The sequence below is a fragment of the Girardinichthys multiradiatus genome, chromosome 18 (assembly GCF_021462225.1).
Source record: "Girardinichthys multiradiatus isolate DD_20200921_A chromosome 18, DD_fGirMul_XY1, whole genome shotgun sequence".
NCBI classification, from domain to species: Eukaryota; Metazoa; Chordata; class Actinopteri; order Cyprinodontiformes; family Goodeidae; genus Girardinichthys; species Girardinichthys multiradiatus.
The window spans coordinates 23,331,820-23,354,018 of record NC_061810.1 but is presented as its reverse complement, the minus strand read 5'-3'; the positions used below and the strand labels follow the sequence as shown (position 1 = coordinate 23,354,018).

The following is a 22,199-nucleotide window of genomic DNA, read 5'->3' as shown; positions in this document are numbered from 1 at the left end:
TACTCTTGATGCCCACACCTAAAGTATATGTTAATTGACTGAGTTGCTAATGCTCCTGGAGAGTTTTGGGGACATTGGGACTACACACATACAAAACGTAAGAGAAATATAAATTAACAGAAAAGATATTATCATTGTCATTGCCATATCAATAACAATATCATGATTTATTTTTTGCTGACATTGTGCAGTTTCAACCAAAATACGTTTTGTGCCTTCTTCCTTGTTTATTTCATCTATTGTGGTCAGCCAGTACAATTTAGGTCAGTTTTAGCTAAGTCTGCCACCACTTTAAAACTGCTTCTGGTCTTACCTCAAGATAAGCATGTCGGCAACATACCTTAAAGCTCTAACTTTTAAGATTAGCACTTTGAAGTTTGGGGCCAAGAAAAATACTTAAAATATAACTATTATAACAGTAACTTGAAAGTACTTTCCAAGACAGAATTCACGATGACAAAAAATATTGTGATGTTTTATATCATGAGATCGTGAGCTACGGGAACATGCCACACTCCTATAAATGAGTAGATACTAAATCTGCAGAAAGTAATCTCAACCCTTGGGAAGGAACTTGACAATCACAAGTTTGACTTATTCTAAACTGTTGTTCAACATTTAGACATCAAATAAATGTTGTGCTTTATTGAAGAGCACATTAAGCAAACTAATCTTTTAGTTAGACTAAGGTGACACAAATAAATAGAAGTTATTTTCACAAATTTTTAGTATGACCACAGCAGAATGATTTAACTATTTAGACCTGGAGGCTATGACCGTCTTTTAATAAGCACTCTATAGTTCTCCTGGAAGAACCATTTCTGTTTATTCTCTGACAATAACAGTAAATAGAAACTTTATGGGCTGCAATCCCTCAGCCATGGCAGGGTATCACAAAAGGGTGGACCTTTAATGTTAATAACATGAACGTTTATGCATGTTGACATCCAGTTACTTAGTTATGTACTGTCTGCTCCAAGTCTTGAACAAAACAAAAGTATAATAAAAGACAACGGAGGCACAGTGTAATTCCCAGGGTTGTCACATTTTTGTTTTTAATGCAACTTCACCAGTGTAAATATATCCAAATATTTTACTTATTTTGTAGAAAGATATCCTACATTAGGAATCAAATGTATGCAGAAGATTTAGAGGAGCAATAAACAAATAAACACCCACTTCTCCCACATGAGAAAATTGCAAAAGCACAAAGAATTTAACAAACGTACAGCACACAAGAAGAAATCAAGAGAAGGGCTATTTTGGTGATAGATTATATTTTGTGTAATTGCAAAAAAATAACTAGAACTGCAAGCAGTTATGATCGTGTTCTAAGCCCCTCCCAGCAACTCCGCCCCCTGCCCCGCCCCTTCCAGGCTACCACATCACACGCCCACATGACCGCATTTTCCAAAGGGTCAGGACAGATATTGGTTACAGAAGCACTCAGACCTCACAGGCTTAGCGGCATGCAGCGCAAATGCACTAAACCCAGCGGCAAGCACAGCGCAACCCGCGTCCTGTCTGAAAGGCCCTTAAGGGATATTAGCAGCTATGAAGGAAGAAGACGAGGGGAAACACGCACCGTCAAGAAAGATACTGAACATGAAGCAGTCAAACATTCAATGTTTGCAAACACTGGACCAACATAATAATATAGTCTTGATTAAAACATAAATAAACATTTGCTATTTACAATAACTCAACAAAACTCAGTGCTTTGTAGCCAAATTTCTAAACTCAACCCTATTTACTAACCCTATTGCTAACATTACAAAGATCACAAACAGTATACAAGATTAAGATTCTTTTGTAATGCCAAAATGTTTGTATTTAATGCAATCTCAAACCTCACATATATCCATAAAAAAATAAAGTAATTGAAGATGAAAATGCATTAATCACTTAATAATGGCGATGTTTTAATCCTATTGAATTTAAGGTAATAACATTTTATTTAAAAAACAAATTGAATTTTTTTCTTGCGTTTTCTCTTTCATATATATCTTAAATTGCTACACCAACACAAAAATTGTTATTCGATTAATCGTCAGAAAAATCGACAGAATACTCGATTACTAAAATAATTGTTCACAACAGCCCTAAATTCAACATTTTACTTTTATTTCACTCAATGATTACTGCGTGAAATAATCATTGAGTGATTATTGAGTGATTATTGCCCTTCATCATGATGAAGTGCTTTGAGAGGCAGGGGAAGAACCACATCTCCACGAACGTCGCGCGGAGATGGTGGTTCTGAACACTACAAATGCAATACACCTTTTTCCACTTGCGTAATTGTGGGGGCGCTGTTTCTTCCGCGAGCGGCAGACAGCGAGCTTACTGCACAATCCATATTTCATCAAAACATTACCAGGGCTGCTTCATTAAAAATGTCCAAAATATTCTCAGTTAACTCTGTCGATATCTGCAATAATATGCATTGTTTATAATGTCCCTAGATGTAATGGGTTTCATAACAAAATGTGTTTGAGTAACAGGCAGCATTGCGTCTGATACTTGTGTGAGAAAAATAACACCAATACCGTCGGTGGATACACCTGTGATCGAACGCTGAAACTGAAGGTTAGGAGGCAGACAGCTAATCCACTACACGGAACATAGCCTGTTACAAGAGGGGGAAGTATTGACACATGTACTGAGTTCATGATTCTCTTTGACAGTACACACATTCCTTAAAAATACATAGTTTGTCATAACAATTACCAAAATATTGTCATTTAAACCTGTGTATATCTACAATAATATATATTGTGTATAACATCCCTGTTTGGACCCTGCCATGGGTACAACATGAAAGGCCTGTACGAACTTTTCTGGAACTTTCAAAATGAATTGCATTAACCTACTTCCAGCACAGCCAGGAAAAGGGGTAACAGCGCGATTCGCGTAAGAGGTTGTGTTTGAGCAGAGAGTAAGTAGTTTAGAATGAAATAATCTAAATATTTTTTGTTTTATGACTTTTGGTTTTGTTTGTGTTGAAACTCAGCCATCTTAGTGCTAGCAGATTATCTGCTCAGCACATGTGCTCAGTTTGTGTGTTCTGCGTTTTTTTTTTTTTTTAAGTTAAGAAAAACTTTATTTAAAGGGTGATTTTAAACACAGAAGATCGGCCATAACACACCGTCCACGCTCATGTGTTTGTGTTTCGGATGATAAGCTATAAGCTTCTTTTGTTAGCTTTAACTGCTAACAGCTAAGAACACGTGCTTGCTTGCTAAAGATTATTTACCCAAAAAGGTTGTTAGTTTTCAATCCAGTAAAATAATATTTCCCTAAGTATTATTTTACTAAACCTGATAACTAAGTAACACAATTAAGCCCATTTCTCAAAGATTTGGTTCTTATTCAAAATAATATTTCTTTAAATATTATTTTAGTAAATAAAGGCAGCTAATTAAACACTGTTGAGAATTGGTCATCCAGAAGGTTGGTTTTATTCAGCAAATCATTCTTAAAATATTATTTTATTGAAATAATATTTTATCTGATCTTGCATTGTGAATGGTTGTTTAAAGGTATGCCAATTATTGCTTAAGTTAGTTCCAAGACTAACTTCACTTCACTTCAAGATTCTTCAAGATAATCCTTGGTTCTCAAACATAAATAACATTGCATGGTAATGTTTCATCACTCTTTCGGACATGGTTTTCAACCATCTTTAATCAACTTGTTTATATTGTACATAGCCCATTAGTTTTTGTTATTCTTTAATTCTGCTTAGTAGTTTAGTTGGATTGTTTTAGCATGGTAAAGAGTTTGTTGATTGAAATATGTTTGACTTGAATTGACTTATTTTTGTTAATAAATTCTTGTATTTTAAGAAATTGTGTGAATTCATTCTATGTGTGTGCAGAGTTTATGCTGTTCAACAATGTCAGAGCTTGGCTCATCCCTTTCAATTTTGTCCTAATACCACCACCTTATTGGGCTGGAATTCACAGGACAACACTTAACACACCGAAATATTATTTAATAAATATTAAAGTATTAATATTAAATAATATATTCATATTAATAATGACAACATCCCTAAATGTAATAGTCCTTGAACAAAAAAATGAAAAGGCTTTGTTTATACATTAACATGACACATGAACCGAATTTAAATATTCATTAAAAATCCATATTTCATCAAAAAATTCCCAAAATATTCTTAGATCTCCTTGACTATAGAAGAAACAACATAACTGTTTATTCAAGTGCCTAAATTAATTACCTTTTCAACCAAAAATCATTAACTGTTTTATCCATAGTAAATGTGTAAATGTTTATATAAAATATATGGTATTTCATAAAATTCCCTAAATATTCTCAGAAAACCATATCTATATGTGGAATGATATAAATTGTTTGTCATGTCTCTAATTTTAATGATTGTTTTAAAAGAAATTGTTAACTATCACTTCAATATTAGTAATAATGACCAAAATTGACAAATTCACATCAAATCCATACTTTGTCAGAAAAAAATACATATGAACCTCGTTCATATGTAGAATAGGTCTGATTTTCTTCAGTCACCACACTTTAATGAGTTCATCAAAATGAATTTATAATCGCCAAAATTGATTAGCATATATGTTTATGAATTAATTGTACACAAGTGGGCAGTCCAAATTGAACAATGTTCACTGGGGATTTGTCTACTTAAGTAGTGTGCAAAACTCCATGGCGTTTGGCCCAACAGAACTTGAGATACAACTGCTAGCTTTATTACCAAACATTGTACACTGTAGTGACGCGCTTTGAGATAGAGCTTTTACTAGAAAAGGTACTTTTCAGGATTATGCAATGAACATATCCTGAAAGTTCGGGCTCTCAAGGTACCACGAGTGATTTTTAGGGAATTTCTTTATAGGTGAAGGGTCGAGGTACATTTTCGCCCATAAGCCACGCCCACTTTGCCCAACCATTACCATATTGATAACATAGATGGTATCCTGAAGAAATGTACCAAATTTTATAAAAATCCATTCAGCCATTTTGGATATATAAATTTATCTTGCTTATAGCGCCCCCTGGGTTGAGATCCTTCTGAAAATGAGTACATAACCATAGTTTGACCTTATGCAGTACTGGTATAAAAATTTGTTGTACATCTTAATCTATTTTCAAGGTGGGCCAAAAAAACTTTTTTTTTGCTTTAAAAAAGTTTGATTGCATATAATTCGCAAATCGAAAAATCATTTTGAAATCCATTCCATATCGTTATATTGGCTATGCCTGCAGTCTTACCAGGCCCAGTTTCACTTTGATTAGTCTTGCTTCTAAGGAGGAGTTAATGAAAATAGGTTTCGCATATTATGCAACATTGTTGCTAATTAGCATAACTCTATGGGTTTTTTTCAAAACTCACATGATTAAGAATGACTCAAAGAACATCCAGGAATTGAGATTTAGTCTCTGCAAGCAACAGTTTCAGAATTAATCACAGAAACGCATTTTACGTTATAACAGCGCCACCTAGTGGTAAAACCTAAAAAAAAATCTTTATGTACCTAGGTAGAGCAATTCTACATGAAATTTCCCTGACAAAATCTTTCAAATTCACTGAGTTCAAAGGTCAAATGTGAGATAACATAGAAGCCACGCCCACTTTTAAATCATTAAAACTATGTCCTGAGGTCAAGGTCTTGAGCATATAGACCAAGTTGCGTGTCAATCCATCAATCCGTTATGCAGATATAAACATCTGGTGCCTATAGTGCCCCATATAATTTAATGCGTATCACTCTCAATGTATAGGCACAATAGCTCATTCTCTATCAGGTTCTCCAATCTTGTTTGGAAATCATGAAATATGGCAGAGATATAGTCAATTAACGTTTGTGCTAGTTCGCGAATAAAGTTTGTCCGCATGTAGCTTTCGAACATTTGACAAAGATTTCATACCATTGTGCCCCGCTAACTCTGTAAATGGTATGTACAGACTTTTATCTTGATTGAACTCAAAATGTTGGAGGAGTTGTGGAAAATAGATTTTGCCTTTGTCGATACGTAGCTAAAAATCTAGTTAGGCAGAAGGGGGCGTGGCCAATTACAAAGTGATGCAGAATCGTCCAAGGAACAAGGTGATATAAACCTTTGGAGTGTGGGACTTACGGTTTGGAAGTTATGAGCCCAAACTCGTCATACGTAATAGCGCCCTGTAGTTGTTAGGGGGTGTGAATTTTATAATCTGAGTAGCGGTTGCGATTCCCTACTAGGTTGCTATGTCAGTTTCTTTCCAGAATTTTCTGGTTCTTGCGCCCAACGACTTTTAGCAGAGAATAATAATAATAATAATAATAATAATGAAAAAATGAAACACAAACAATAGAGCTCCCTGCTCCGCTGGGAGAAGGCATGGCCTTCACCCGCAACCGCAGGCTTGGAACCCTTAATAACCCAGCTACGTTTAATTCAGTTTATTTTCCAATCAACCCTGAACAGTTCGTGATGCTGTGACCACCATGTTTCATTAAGATGTAGGGTTTAGAATAAATGTGCAGTGTTAGTTTTCTGCTACACATATCGTTTTTCGTGTATTTTGTCCTTGTTTGCTCTGTCCTTTACATGGCTTGTGGCAAACTGCAAGCATGACTCTTATGGTCTTCTTTCAATAATAGTTTTCTTCTTGAAACTCATGTTGTAGTGTCTTGGAAGGTTTGCAGTTTAACCATACGCTTTCCATTTCCAGATTTTGGAGTAAACACTTTATCTCTGAACTGCCAAGTGTATTATTGATCTTTGTTAAGCTTTTTGTTAACCTACAGACCTCTGAGGCAGCTGTCTTTATACTTTATACGCACAGTTGGAGTGAGAAGGCCACTGGTTGCTCTGGATTTTATTCACAGGTATCAGATCAATTTAAATGATTTTTATTCAACAAGATGCCTGTTTCTGATTGGAAACAAGTCAGGCCTCTCTCAAAAGATAATAAAACAATGTAAAAGGATTGTCAACTGTTTTTATTGAGATTATATTCAGGATGACAGGCTGAACTATTTATTTTATTTTGAATAATCATTGGAGAAATCTTGACCCCAGTCAAACAATTTCCTATAATAGCTGACTAATGTTTTGCAAGTTTCCAGTGGCATTTTGACTATTTATGTTTGCGGATGAGCTCCAAGTCTTTGAGGCTGAAAGGCCTCCTTGCCATCAACCTAATCGTATAAAAGATGATTCGTATAAAAGATGATAGATAGATAGATAGATAGATAGATAGATAGATAGATAGATAGATAGATAGATAGATAGATAGATAGATAGATAGATAGATAGATAGATAGATAGATAGATAGATAGATAGATAGATAGATAGATAGATAGATAGATAGATAGATAGATAGATAGATAGATAGATAGATCTTCTGTACCAACATCCCACCCACAGATCCACACACGCGCGCTCGTGCAGGAAGAGCGCGCCCCGCTCAGTTGGCAAACTTTTAAAGCGCGCAGACTTGCACAGTGCAGATGCGTTAGATAGAAACTATTTGTCAGCGACTGACTTGAATTTTTTGCCTCCACGGTGATAAGAAGTCTGGCGCTTATAATCTCATGTCTGACCGTGAGCGGAGCTATATTATCCTCCACCTGCTCTTCTCAGTTTCGGAGTTTGCTCTCGGTTTCTGCAGGAGCCTAACTTTCACAGCAAGGCAACTTCTTCCACACTTTGGTACTTTGGCACAAGCCGGGACATTGTGTCCGCACCTCAGCAGCTACAGGGAGTCACCACGTTTATTTCCTTCACTTAAAGAGGAAAGATTTTGGCAGATACTAGAGTTGTTGAAAGGAAAGCGGTCAAAGCTTTCTGGTTCGCAGGGAATAAGAAGTTAATCGTTCATTTGGAGCCGCTGGAAGACACTTTGTAAAACAGGGCAGAAGTTTCCCAGCACCATGAGAGGAGCGGTGGTTTTCCAGATGTGGATAGTTTTACTGTTAGCCACTTTAAGCAGAGTCGGAAAGGCTCAGGTCGCCAATGCCAAAGTGTTGAGGGGCAACAGCAGAAGAGACGGTGAGATGTCCTTTTTTTCCTCTACCATTTAAGTTTGCAACATTGCAGTCCATTCGTTTCTGAGCGTCCAAGATTTTAATAAAGTTTGTAATAAGGAAGATGATGTGGTTGATGATTTTAGACAACATAGGGAAAAATAAGGATTTGGGGTGTAAATCTTTTATTTTGTGTAACGAATGATGCAGCTTGTGAATGTTCAATGAATACAGGGGAAATGAGCAACAGAAATAGCAAAATAAATTTTTTAACTATCCAAACTAGCATCAAGCTGTGGAGAAAGAAAAGAGAAAAGTTGTGTTTAGTGGCAGATACTCTCATCTTGGTGCTTATTTCCTGTCATGTCTACAGCTTCCCCAATCCGATTTTTGTGGAAATGTGCCTCACTTTACTTTTGATGTGACCGAGGCAGAAGTCATGCTGCAGTGCCTTTGATTGTACACCTTCAGTCAGCTGCAGGGTTGCTTTGGGCTAGGAAACATGAAAATAAGCATTAAAGTCTGTCCTGGAAAGCTGCCCTCTCAGAACCTTATCAACCAAAACCACGGTGTGTGTGTGTGTGTGTACATGAGAGTAAACTGTGATACATACTTGAAAACATTTAAAAAACAACAAAAAAAAAAAAAAACATGGAAGGGAATTAGTGTGGACACATTAGATGAACTTTGTTGCAGAACCCAAAATTCTGTGTTTTGCAAAAGTATGGATCCAAGTTGAACTTTTCAACATTTTTCACAACCATGAACTTCTGTGTATTTTAGTGGGATGTTATGTGATAAACCAGCACAAAGTATTGCATCACAGTGAAGTTTAAGGAAAATGTTACAAGGTTGTCATAACGTTTCATGATGTAAATCAGAAAAGTGTGATGTGCATATGTATTTAGCTCTCTTTTCAATCGATACCCCTAAAAAATGCTGTGCAACCAAATGCCTTCTTGGAGGATGGTCTCGCGTCTCTCGTTCGGGCTTGGCCCGGCCGGGTCCTGCGAGGAGCAACCCAGCCACCAGGCGCTCTCCGACGAGTCTCGACCCCAGGCCTGGCTCCAGGGTGGGACCCGGGCTCTGCCGTACCGGACGACGTCACATGCCTCGATGTAATTGTCCTCGAAAGGGTGTCTTGAACCACTCTTTGTCTGACACTTCACCTAGGGTCCGTTTGCCATGGGAGACCCTACCAGGAGCATTTAAGCCCCAGACAACATAACCTCTAGGATCATTCGAGCACTCAAACCCCTCCACCACGTTAAGGTGGCAGTTCAGGGAGGTGGGCATGTATTTAATACTTAAAACCAAGTAAGGTTTTAAGTATTAAATACATCAAACTACAGTACGTTAACTTGAGTTAATTTTTAATCCTGCATCTGTCTGTTAAAGATGTAAACACTTAATGCATGCCATTTAGTACAGTATGAGCAATTGCATGTTTGACTGATAGCAGTGCACTGTGTCAAATATATGTCAAATGATTGTGTGTAAACTGTGAAGGAACTGGCAAAAACAGCCACGGCAGCACTGCAGTGGCACTGTTAGAGAAAGCTGACAGATGGAATGGAAATGTAAGGTGAGGGCACATAGCTTGTCTGACAAAGAGATATCTGGATGCAAAGAAGAAAAAGTTAGGGCTTTTTAGACGACTACAGCTGAACCAGCTATGACACGATGGGCTTAAGATACCAGCTGGAGAGAAAAAAAACAAAAAAAAAACAGTTTTTGTCAGAATGGGACAAGAAAACATTATTAAGCTAGGAGATCAGAAGGATAAATTATTAACACCATGATTTGGTTTACAGTGATATACTAGAGGATGTTTTTGTTATTTGCTCCAATTGTTTTTATCTAAAACTAACAAAAGAGTTGGAACTTATACTCAAAGAAAGACAGAAATACATTCAACATTAAAGACCATTTTCAATGTAAACAAAATCAGCCTTTAAAAGTTATTTAAAAACATTTTAATCCTAAAAGCAGTGTTTTAGAATCCCATTACATACACCTATTAAATAAATATAGTAGATCCTCACAGGCATCTAACAGCTAGTTATTTTACTGCCCATGTTGGCTTATTTTCATCTTTTGAAAACAAATGGGTTGTTTAAAGCCTCTAAGTCCCCATTTGCCAAGTGTTATTCTCATAGTTTCTTGTACAGATTCTTCTGTGCCTGGGGAAGCTTTGCTGCTATGCCAGGCTATGCCTTTAAATATGTTTTCTTTTTCCCTTGAGTTGTTGGTTGGAGTATGAAGTTGCAAAAGATGTCATGACTTGCATTATTTACTCTTTCAAGAAGCATCACAAGAAACATCCCTATTTTAATTGTCAAAATGGTTAGTCTTTTGAGAACTTTTGTGTACACTCTTTAACTCAGACTGCAGAGGTTACCATGGTTTAAGACCAAATGTAGGTCATATTATGAGCTTTTTTATGTGTATACCACAACTGAAAGTGATTTAATAATGCAATAAACTTAAATTGTATCTTAGTGCTTTGTAACTTTGCTTATGTATTATTATTACCCCCAGCACACTATTGAGTATGTGCGTTTCACTGGTCTTGGAAGATATGCTGCATTTGGCCAATTATTCCCGACATGTGATACTGCAGAATACACAGCTGGATGTGCAACTAAGCCAGACTGCCACAGATTGAATATTCAGCTATGATGCTCTCAATACAAATGCGCCACTGCGACAGAATGTTTTAGAACTGCTACTGAAATGTTGCGGCAATGACCCGATATTAATATTAATTAATCTTACGCTACGCTATGCAGTCACTCTGTCTGCACGGCAACAGATTTATTCATCCTGACATATTGAATGCCTGGCTCTAACAGCAGGGTAGGCAGAACCTATTTTCTAAATATTTTAGCTAATAATTTGACCACTTGGGGACACTCATGGGCTGTTTATATATTAATGAAAATTCATGAACTATAGAAAACAATAAAATGAGAAGGTGACATCACAGCAAAGGTAACATACCCTGTGCTAATGCAAAGAAATATTGTAAATTTTATTCACTTGAACCCAGTACACACACGATGCAAAACAGGGGCACATCATAAGTGAAACACTTCTTTATAACAAGTCAGGACTTGATGTTTTTTTTTTAAATGGAGTTCATTTCCTAACATGTGTTTTTAGATAAGCTATGTACATGGCAAGATTTTAGCAGCATCTTAAGGATTAATAAGTGGGATACAATAAAACTGATCATGTTAATTTACACACGCAAATTGAGACATGAGTCAAGTTGGCACCCACCACTTTCTTTAAATCTAATAAACATTATCCAAAATGACTGTGCTATGTTAGTGCTGGTTTGTATTAAAAAGGTTTGTGCTGTTATCCCTTTTAAATAATAATGAAACTTTACAGATGGTCATTGAAGGTCATCCAGCTGGGCCACATTAGAAAAATCAAACAAAATTGGTTTGAATGAATTGTGCTGTTTGTGTGCTGTTAAATTCTTTGTGTTGTTTCATCATAATTTTATAGATAATAAAGTGCACAGGTCATCAATAGGTATGTGTGAACAAGACGATGCATCACTGTTAAAAACTAGAGTTAATAAAACTGAAGGTTAACAGGTGGTTTAAATTTGAGGACCTTATAACTTATTATCTTTGGATAATAGCACTAACGCAGCACTAATGCTTGACACCAGTTTTGTTAGATTTAAAACATGTTGGGAGTGGGGCAACTTCACTCAGGTTCAGTGAAGTGCTTGTAGAAAGTTAAATTTGAGACATTTATTGTCTAATGAATTCCACAAAGAAATCAACAGTACAGTGAGGTGTTCTTCTGATTTCTGTCAGTTTGCACATTATGACATGTGCCTTAAGGTACATGTTTTCAATATTAGTATATACCATGTTTCTGAGTAGTTTAATGGTATGTTTAGAAAACATTGTAGAAAAACGTTATTTTACTCAATTGAACTGCTCTGCTACAAGTGAGTAAAGAACCAAAACAATTATGCTAATGATCTTAATTTCCTAAAATAAAAGCAATTATCTAACAATGTAGTGCCTGTGAAAAGACAAAGGCTATAATAGTAAAAATGCAATTTATAGTTTATTAAAACATCATGATTCTAAATTGCTCTCATGGTTTCTTGTAGATGGGATTCTAACTTTATTTTAAGATGTCACTTGGTGAGGAGCAGAGAGCTATTTAGTGGAAATCCTAACACAGGTGTCAAACCATTAGTAGGATCAGATAATAGTACTGACATGATCAAATGTGATCCCTGCTATTAAAGTAGAATGGTTGTTTGATTTAAAAGCACTTCAATCCTCTGCAGTCTTGCAATAAGTCACTCCCTAGATGCTCTCATAACTAACACACACTCATAGAGTGAGTGTGTGTGTGTGTGTGTGTGTGTGTGTGTGTGTGTTCTTGTACTTGTTGCTGAGTGAGAACCATTTTTCATATTTTTAATCGCAAAGTGAATACATTTTGACAAAGTGAGGACATTTTCCTGGTCCTCACTTTTCCAAATTCCGTTCTTGGGACAGAGGTTAAGTTTAGGACTAGGGTATAAATTGAGTTATGGTTAGGGTGAGGGTTAGGTATGAACTGGTTAGGGTGAGTTTTAGGGTTAGGGTAAGGCACCACAAATCAAGGAAAATGAATGGAAGTCAGTGCAAGTAACTGAAAAGTCCTCATAAATATAGTAAAGATAGTTTGTGTGTGTGTGTGTGTGTTCCTGTCTTGGCATCACAGTGAGAACCAATTTTCCGATATCACCATCAAATTGAGGCCCATTTGTACCAAAGTGAGGACATTTTGCTGGTCCTCATGACCTATTTTGCTAACGGTTAGGTTTAGGACTAAGATGTGAATTGAGTTTAGGTTAAGGTTAGGGTTAGGCATGCACTGGTAATGGTTAGGTTCAGGGTCATTGTCAGGGTTAGGGCATAGAAAGGGTTGAAAATGACTGAAAATCAATGGAAGTCAATGGGAGTCAACACATGGTCCTCACTACATATAGCAAAACAAGAGTGTGTGTGTGTGTGTGTGTGTTTTACTCAGCTGACGCATGGAACCCGGGAGCTTAGTTCCGTTATTTGATTGACTGATGCTGATTAGAGTTGCTTCCATGTGCATAACCTCATGCTGATAGACTCCCCAGCATTTACTTGTCCCCTCGCTACTTTGAATGTACCTGAGTGTGTCCCAAAGTGTATTTGAAAGGGAGTTTTCATCTAAAGATGTTCTGGCAGAAAGTTGTAGTTCATTTTCAGGAACCCAGCTTCATGAGGTCTCTTTGTTTTTTTTCCTCTCAGGCATTTTTGGCTCATTGTTTTCACCTTTGTAATGTCTGTCTATATATTAACAGAGTCTGGTTGAAATTTAGCTCCACTCCCCCAATCTCTTCCCCTCTTTAACTTCACCCAACTCTAAAAATAAAACAGGAATAAACACAAAGAGCAAATCAAAAATTATAATAAAAGTTTAGAGCCCACATTTTGTCTCACTGATGGAGCACCATCTTCCACAGTATAGCTTTGTCTTCTACATGGCTTGTGGCTAACTTTAATTGCAATGATTCAAGACTTTATTCATACTGCTCTTCTATTAGGGCCAGAGTTGTGAAGTGTAGGACTAATAGTTGTGTTGTCCACAGTATCTGTGATCTGAGCTGTGTATCTCTTGAGTTGTTGTTTTGCAACCTAGTCCTCCTTTAAACTTCTACACATTTTATTTCAGATAGTTCTCCTGTTTTCCTCTGTCTTCATCATTCTGTTTGTTCATTAATGTTCTCTAACAAACCTCTGAAGCCGTAACAGAACAGCTGGATTTACACTGAGATTCGGTTACACACAGATGGGCTCTGTTTACTGATTAGGTGATTTCTGAAGAGGATTGGTTGACTGGATTTTATTTAGGGGTATCAGAGTAAAGGGGACTAAATACAAATTAGAACTACACATCTAAGATTTTATTTATTTATTTAAAACCATGTATCATTTTTGTTTCACTTCCGAAAGAGGCACTATTTTGTGTCGATCTAAAACACATTGAAGTATGTGGTTGTGTCGAGAAAATTTCAAAGGATATGAATACTTTAGCGAGGCACTACAGGTTGAATGTAGCTGGCATTAACATGCTGCACATTGTCCAATTTCAACAAAAAAACCTGAACCTGTCACACTGTGCCAGCTCAAAGTGATAAAACCTTACTACATCAAATATTCCAGACTGTACAACAGAGATATCAGTCCAACAAATTATTCAAATAAATAAACAGCAATGCAAGTGCGAACGCCTTTATTTCTACAGTAGGATGGTTAAAAGTTACAGAGAATGGAAAGGAAGTAGCTTTGGAAGATCTAATGTCTGGGCATAAAAGGATACTAGGCAGACATCTAATACAGTCAGACTTTAGGATTTTTCAAGAGCTTTTTTGATGTTGCTTCATATTGTTGCAGATCGTCTCTGTTCGTGGGAGCACTAAATTGGCAGTTGTTGCATGTTTCTAATAATTTCTTAAAATTCTTTAATGCTGAAAGATTTTATTGCACAAAGTCTTATTACACAATGTGAACCCATCTTTAGATATATCATATGTAGGATAGAATATTATGGCTTATTTTTCTCTAAAAGAGAGAAATAATCAGTTTCCCATAGTATTTATTGGTCACTTAGGACATTTTTCTAAGATAATCTATCTTACATAAAAAGCATGAAAAACTATGTTTGAAAATGATTTCTGGGTTCTTCATGCTGTGCGAAATCCTAATGTTCCTTTTAGGCATTATTCAAATAATCTTATGTAATAGGCAGCGTTTATTGAGCTTTCTCTTTTAGACCTAAAGGCAGCCTGGGTGAGTATAAATGTGAAAAGTTTCAAGGCACTGTTTTGTGATATGTCTCATATCTGTACCTAAGATAATGGAAGACACAAAGAACTTAAACAAGACTTTACAAGATTTATGTGATGTACTTTAATGTTGTTGACTTTTATTTACTGCTTTCTTCATTAAACAACTTCATAGAGCCAAGTAGGATTCTTTGATTTACGCTATGGTACGTTTTTAGATTGCGAGAGAGAGTTCTGACATCAACAAAATGTGAAAAGCTTCCATATTCATTTTTAAGCTGTGAAACACATCATGACAAGCTTTGCCCCGTTTAATGGTTAATGTTCTTTGTACAAATTTGTTTCTCATACTGAGGTTCTGTGGCAGATGTGCAACTTAAAGACTATAAAGGGGGATGAGTGAAGAACTCTACCTCATTACTACACACATATGTAGAAAAACATGCTCCAAACACAGTTGCACTTGACCTGTCACATGTAGTAAGCAATCATGCTGACAACCAGTGCTATGATTAACTTCCAATACAGAAACAGGTTTGACATACTGGTTTAAACATGTCATGTCAAGAAACCATTATTTAGTTAAAGCGCAACTATGCTTAACAGAGAGTATAACCTCTGTTTACAGTCGGGACAGAACTGCAACATGTTTTGTTAAGAACACCGGCATAGCCGTCTGAATCCTCTTCTTCTAATAATGCCCCTCTTATCTTTTGCCTTCCTCTCTTAGGCCCGTCTTATCAGTCTGTGTGCCTCTCTACATATCATTCCATCTCTCCAGTTTCTTCTCTTTTAATCTCTCCCTGTCTTATTTCTGACTTTATCTTCTCATCTTTTTGCCTTCTGTTTCAGCTGTTTTTAATCAAAAGCTGCTCTGTGAGCAAATATAACAAAACAGCATCTCCCGATGCACACTGGAATCAGACAAAAAACGGTTATATAAGCAAGGTTAGTGCGTAAAAGTCAAATGCAGTTTGCAAGCCTTTACACGTTTACATAAAACACAACTAATGAACTCGATTGAAAACCAATTTTTGCTTATCTGCTGTAAGGAGAAATAACTTACAAAGCAGAAGCAGATGTAAACGTACAACTTCAATGTTTTTCAAATCACTTTACAGACAGCCAGAACTGCTTGTCTAATGCACTGATAAAGGAACCTTTTATTTATGAAACTAAATTCCTTATTCTATAGGAAAACAAACCACCAACGGTTAACTCCCTTATAGCCCATGTGATGTGAAGTATTTATTGGTAATTAGAAACCATTACACCAAAAGTTTGCATTTATCCCATTTATGATCAGTGGAATAGACCATTTTGTGGCAGGTCAGGATTTTTAAAGAACTGTAATCGATGCACCCCTAGTTTGCAGCTCATTTATCATTAATTGGTTGTTGGCAGCGTGTTGAGATATGCATCATATGAGCCCCAAAGCAGAATCACCAAAGCCTAGCGTCCAGGTGAACGGTTGTTAGTAACAATAAAAAAATAGTAAAAAGTGTCTGATGCCCAGCACACACTGTGCGATTCCTAATATTGTGCAAGACTTGAACATGATAGTGAATGATATGACAGTCGGGATATATTTCATGGTATGCCAGCGTCTCCTGTCACACTGGATGATGGTAAATGTCAGTATGGCAAGACTTGTTGCTGCAGCAGAATCACATCAGAACGGTCAGACAGACTGGATGTTAGTGGAACAATGAATGGTCTTCAGTTTACAGCGATAATGCTCTTAAGTGAATTCCTGGTATTTGTTTTGCTTTATAAGTGATGTTTAAGGGTCTTCTTAACCACCTTAATTGAAAAATTCACCTTAGTGTCTGTTTCCATACAGCTCTATGAGAGATTACTCACATCAAAAGGTTGTTTTTATTTTCCATTAACTATTTTGGACATCTAGATTAAATCGTCTGTAATACAGGATTCTCTAAATCATAAAAATATAAAGTTTTTTGGCAGGAAACAGGAAACCCCAGACTTCTCTTTTTGTGCAAGGGTGTTAGTGAGCTTGTTTACCCGATTTTGTTAATCAGCAGGATTTAAAAGGAGAAGCAGAATCGCTGAGGTTATTTGGAATTCATGAGTCACATTTAGTCCCATCCCAGTGTGCTAAACTGCTCACCCACCTCAGCTCGCACACATTCAAACACAATTACAGGACCTCCCTTTCGAGGGAATCCCCCATTAAATAGCTGTCATCATTCAGATATAGACATCCACACGCTGCCCGAGCCAAAGTCACCACACCTCTGAATGTTTTGGCAGACTCTGTTGTCATCTCCTGTTCACAAATATTAGGGTGTTCACCAATTAGACAATGTGATTTGGGGAGGGGTAGGAGTGTCTATCAGTTTTCCTTAAGTAGCAAAAACAAAGCAATGAGGGAAATGATGTCTTGCAAAGTGAGCCATACATTCATGCATAAGGTGATGCTCAGATTTCATTATGGAGTGTGTGCTGATGATGAACACATGCAGACTGGTGCTGGAGGGCACAAAGGAGGAGGAGGAGGAGGGAAAAGGTGTTTGGAGTAAGATATGCCTAGTTAAAAGACCGCTCCCCTCACTTTTTTCCTCATCAGCTTCCAAAGAGATAGAGAGGACCAACGGCAAGCCAAATGGATAGAGTATAAAAGAGAAGACGGACGAAAGCATCAATGATTGAGGAGTGGAGAGGGGAGATAAGACATTTCTGGAAAGGGAGAGCACAGCCAAGTATAGTATCAAACATAACATTATCTGATCTCAACATCTGATCAGAATTGAAGCCAAAGGGGAGAAAAATACAGAATTATGACTTTCTTTACTGATTCTGCTCAGGGAAGTTGAAATATAATTTTGCTTCTTCATCTCATACCCCCAATATTATTCTTAAAAGAAGGATTTCCTAAGCTTTGACCAGGTGTATACCAACGATTATACCCATAAAAACAAGATTTACATATTCTACTGATGTTTAACTTATTGTATAAACTATGCAACCTGAGAAAATCTATAAATAATATGTCAACATACACACAGAAATCCAAGCTCTAAAGTCATCTGAAAAAGTCTTGCTGCCTAGAGCAGGGGTCCCCAATTAAAATAGCAGGAGGTCCAGTCCCTCCCTCATCCAAACACTGTGGGGTTCAAACATTTTAAATCAGGAGACAAAAATATTTTCTTTCATCTTTACTTAACATGTAACTTACACTAGAGTTTTTTTAAACTACTGATCAATTATTCATATGCCCAAGAAATCATATGCTGAACAGAAAAGAGCAATCCGGGGCACGGCGCTGGTGGTGTAGGGGTTGGCGCGCAACCACGTATAGAGGCTATAGTCCTTGAAGCAGCCGTCCCAGGTTCGAGTCCTGGACCCGGTGACCTTTGCCGAATGTCTCCCCCTCTCTTTGCCCCTCCTTCCTGTCTGCCAACTATCAAAAATAAAGGCCTCTAGTGCTGAAAAAATTCTTAAAAAGAAAAGAGCAATCCAACTTAAATACCAATACTAAACACACTTTGAATGGCTCAGTCGAGCTGGGTCAGTACATCTTGGTAGAACAGTTCTGCTCTCCTTGTGCTTGTGGCAGGCATGGCAATTTGCTTAACCTTTTCCTTAAGTTGTTGTAGATCTTTTTCCCATCTTAAAGTGTTTCTGCTATAGCTTCCATGCATTCTGTGATCATTTCCCAGTCAGTGAATGGCTGTGTTTTCCCAAAATCCACTGTACTGGCAGTGACCACTTGTATGCTTACTGTTGTGCTGTTAGAGACCGTATGCTTCTGTCCATTCATCTTTAAATGTGTGATTTTTATGGTCGACTTGACATATTTTTGATGAAGCCATCTTTTTTTACTCATCGAGTCCTTGTTGTATTAGCAATCATGAGCTCCCAAGCTAGTGACTTAGCAACCCACGTTGAAGGACTCGCATTGCATCTTCTTTGTCTTTTTTTGGTGGTTGGCATACAATGATGTGGTGAATTACTGCCACCGGCTGGCTTGGAGTGTGGACCAGAAAGTTGCTGACCCTTATAGCTGGCCACCTGTTCGAAAGTCCGACGCAGCAGCCGGCAGGAATAAAATGTTACATAGTAAATGAGAAAATGCTTTGCGGTTAGGATAGCAACAGCAGCCCTGACTGACACAGCTCATTGCCTGACTTGCATCACGTGCAGCCCAGGGTCAGACTCTCCGCAAGGCTATACCATATTAACACAAGATGCAGCGCAAGCGAAGTTAGACACTGTTGGACAACATGCAGTAATATATAAATGTTTAAAATCAGGTTGGGTCAGGATTGGACGGCACGTGGGTCCGGATCTGGACCCTGGTCCACTAATCCGTGACCACTGGTCTACAAGGAAGGGCAGTTAGTGTTTTTTTTTTTTTAAACTTAGGAAGACAGAATTTTTAATAAGATTCATTTTTATTTTAGGTATTAAGTTTCAGTCGGTACAACACTAAAGATCCTCTCAAAGAAAATAGCTCAGTCCATGCAAGCAAAAACCAACCCAGACAGGGGATTAAATGATAGCAATGGTGGGGAAAAATGTAAATTTGTCATGTCTAGCTGATTTCCTTTTGTTTTTCATATTAGTGTTCCTAATGAGTTATCCACTGTAATAAATTATCTGAGGGAAGTGAGATCGGGGTCAAAACTACGGCCATTAACTGCTTCTGTGGCCCATTAGGAATGCAAACCATATTGGAAAAAAAAAAAACACTTAATATGTGTAAGAGAATGACTAAAAGTTTAGTAGTCGGCAGAAAATTACTATTATGTACTATATATTCTGGGTATTGGCTAGTAAGAGTATAATAACCGTAGGCAGAAATACTGTGGTTTAAAAGGAGTATGAATCAAAACAGTGTTACATGAAAAGAGTGATGGTGGTTCTGTGGCATCCAAGCTATGACCATCTGTGTTTTCCACGGTTTGAGAAATTAATGAACAGCTGTCCTTTTTAGGAGTGTTTTCCATCATCTTCTAGTGAAAGAAAACAGTTTCCTGAAAAATACATTATTTGGGTGGTAAAAAATGTTGCTCCAAAACATCTCTATATCTTTGTCTTTAAATAACTGCAATGTTTGCATGTCGTGTAATCTATGTCATCTGCACTTATGCAGTCCTGTAGCATCACCAATGCTAATACAAATTCAAATGGCCCTGTCTCGTTTTTTTTTTAGCCTGGAGGCACAGAATTCATAATTTTCAAAGCAAGCCGTTTGTTTGCAAACTTGTTGTGAATTGTGCAGACTCATTTATCTCTTCTAATGTGTATTGTCTTCTTTTGGCAATAATAAATCAATTTACCATCCAATAAAGCATTTCTGAAAATGAGCTGAGTTGGGGACACAGTGGAAGAGAATTCGAGAGCAGGCTAGAGGGTGTTAGAAAGACAGATGTTTAGTTTTTGCGGAGCACAGTAAGTCTTGGCAGCTGAACCATCTGAGTTACAGTGGATGCAGTTAATAAAAAAAACAGAAAAATATGACAGAGAAGGTAAGTATTATGTGCATATAACCAAGTCTGGTCAAGAGGATGAAGTAAAATAAAAACCATAATTAGAAATTAGAAATGAGTGAGCAGTCTGCCTGTTTCACAGAAAAAGCTGACAAGCCCTTGAACAAAAGATCTGATGAAAGATGAAGACAGGAGTGGGATGAAATCAGAGAACAGAAATGGAGCATGATGGATATGAAAAGAGACACAGTAGAGGTGTGAAAAAAAGAGAGAACCCAGTGTGTGCTGAATCAGCAGAGAAAGCAAAAAAAAATTACCAGATTGTGGGATAAGACAAGCACAGAGGGAGACGGTTTGAGGAGGGATTCAGAGGCTCCCCAAAACTTAAATAAAACACTGATGAATAAGAAATGAAGGATAATACATGGGAGTAAAACAGCAAGCAGAAGGGAGCGTGTGATTTGAAAAGATGTAGATTAAGTGCATAGCGATCTTCTCTCAGCATTGGCTCTGTCGCGGTCCTTGACAAACAAACTTATGAGTAAACAGGAAAGAGATGAAAACCCCACTGATGTGCTCATGAGAGTGTGGAAGATTGGAAGATGAGGGGAAAGCTGCCTGTTCGTGTGTTTGAGAATAGATTTTAGTTGACATTTTCCCCCAAACGATAGACTGTAACAGATTAAATATGACTTACAACATATCTGCTATTCAACTCTGTACCACGCTGGTCAGAACATTAAATACACTTGTCATCACAATGGATGTTGAAGAAACTTGGAGTTATAATGATGCATTTCAACAGTTCGTTTTTTCCAGGGTGGAGGATTGTATGATATAAAACTGCAATGAAGAGAAAAACAAGTAATGTGTGCAAAGGCATACATGTTTGCAATGGACTCAGTAATATTTGGTTGAATATCCCTTAGCAAGTTGCAGAGAAACTGCCAACTTTTATTTGCCATCAACACATTTCTTTCATAATTCCAGCGAGATATTTGATGTCTCTACTTATCAGAACTAGTAAACCTCAGAGAAATTGATCAATCTTCTGGTAATGATTCAGATTTTAAACCTAGTGCTTTACTCTTCAATAGGTTTGAGGTTAAAGGCCATTTCCTAAATTAATATTTATGTTTTATCCAATCCGAAACCAGTGTTGATGTGTGGTTGGGATCAGTGTCCCTTTTTGATCATCCAGTTGTGTCAAAGTTTCAATCATCTGACACAAACTGCCACCTCAAATGAAAGAATCCGAATCAGAAAAGCTTTATTGCCAAGTACATTTTTGGACATACAAGGAATTTGTTTTGGCGTAGTCAGTGCAATACAGTACAAATTAAACAGTATAAACATATCTACAATATAATATAAATATATGTGCACAGTTTTAAGTGAGTGAGAGTAAATGTAGAGCAGTATAGGATGCTAGAGCAGTACAACAGTGCAGGTGATCATTGTGCAAGTAAAGCAGGAGTCCAAGCTGAGCGTTGATGTAACGCATAGAGTTGCAGGTTACAGGTGTCCTGTCAGCAAAAAAAGGAGGTGTGTGGGGGAAAGGGAGAGTGTCAGGGTGGTTTCCGGGCTTTGTTAACCAGGCTGGTGGCAGATGGGAAAAAACTGTTCTTGTGGCGTGAGGTTTTGGTCTGGATGGACCGCAGCCTCCTGCCAGAGGGGAGAGTCTCAAAGAGTCTGTGACCGGGGTGGGAGGGATCAGCTAGAATCTTCCCTGCCCGCTTCAGGGTCCTGGAGGTGTACAGTTCCTGGAGCGACAGTAGACTGCAGCCAATCACCTTCTCAGCAGACCGAATGACACGCTGCAGCCTGCCCTTATCCTTGGCTGTAGCAGCGTCGTACCAGATGGTGATGGAGGAGGTGAGGATGGACTC

At 37.5% G+C, this 22,199-nt stretch overlaps 1 protein-coding gene across 1 annotated transcript in view; it reads left to right on the top strand.

The window, feature by feature from the left end:
- Positions 1–7,483: 7,483 nt before the first annotated feature.
- Positions 7,484–22,199, top strand: part of pdgfd (platelet derived growth factor d) — a 99,393-nt gene continuing 84,677 nt past the window's right edge. The window contains exon 1 of the mRNA XM_047390669.1: positions 7,484–8,029. Coding sequence (XP_047246625.1) covers positions 7,912–8,029 — 118 coding nt within the window. The 5' untranslated portion in view covers positions 7,484–7,911. The remainder of the gene's footprint in view (positions 8,030–22,199) is intronic.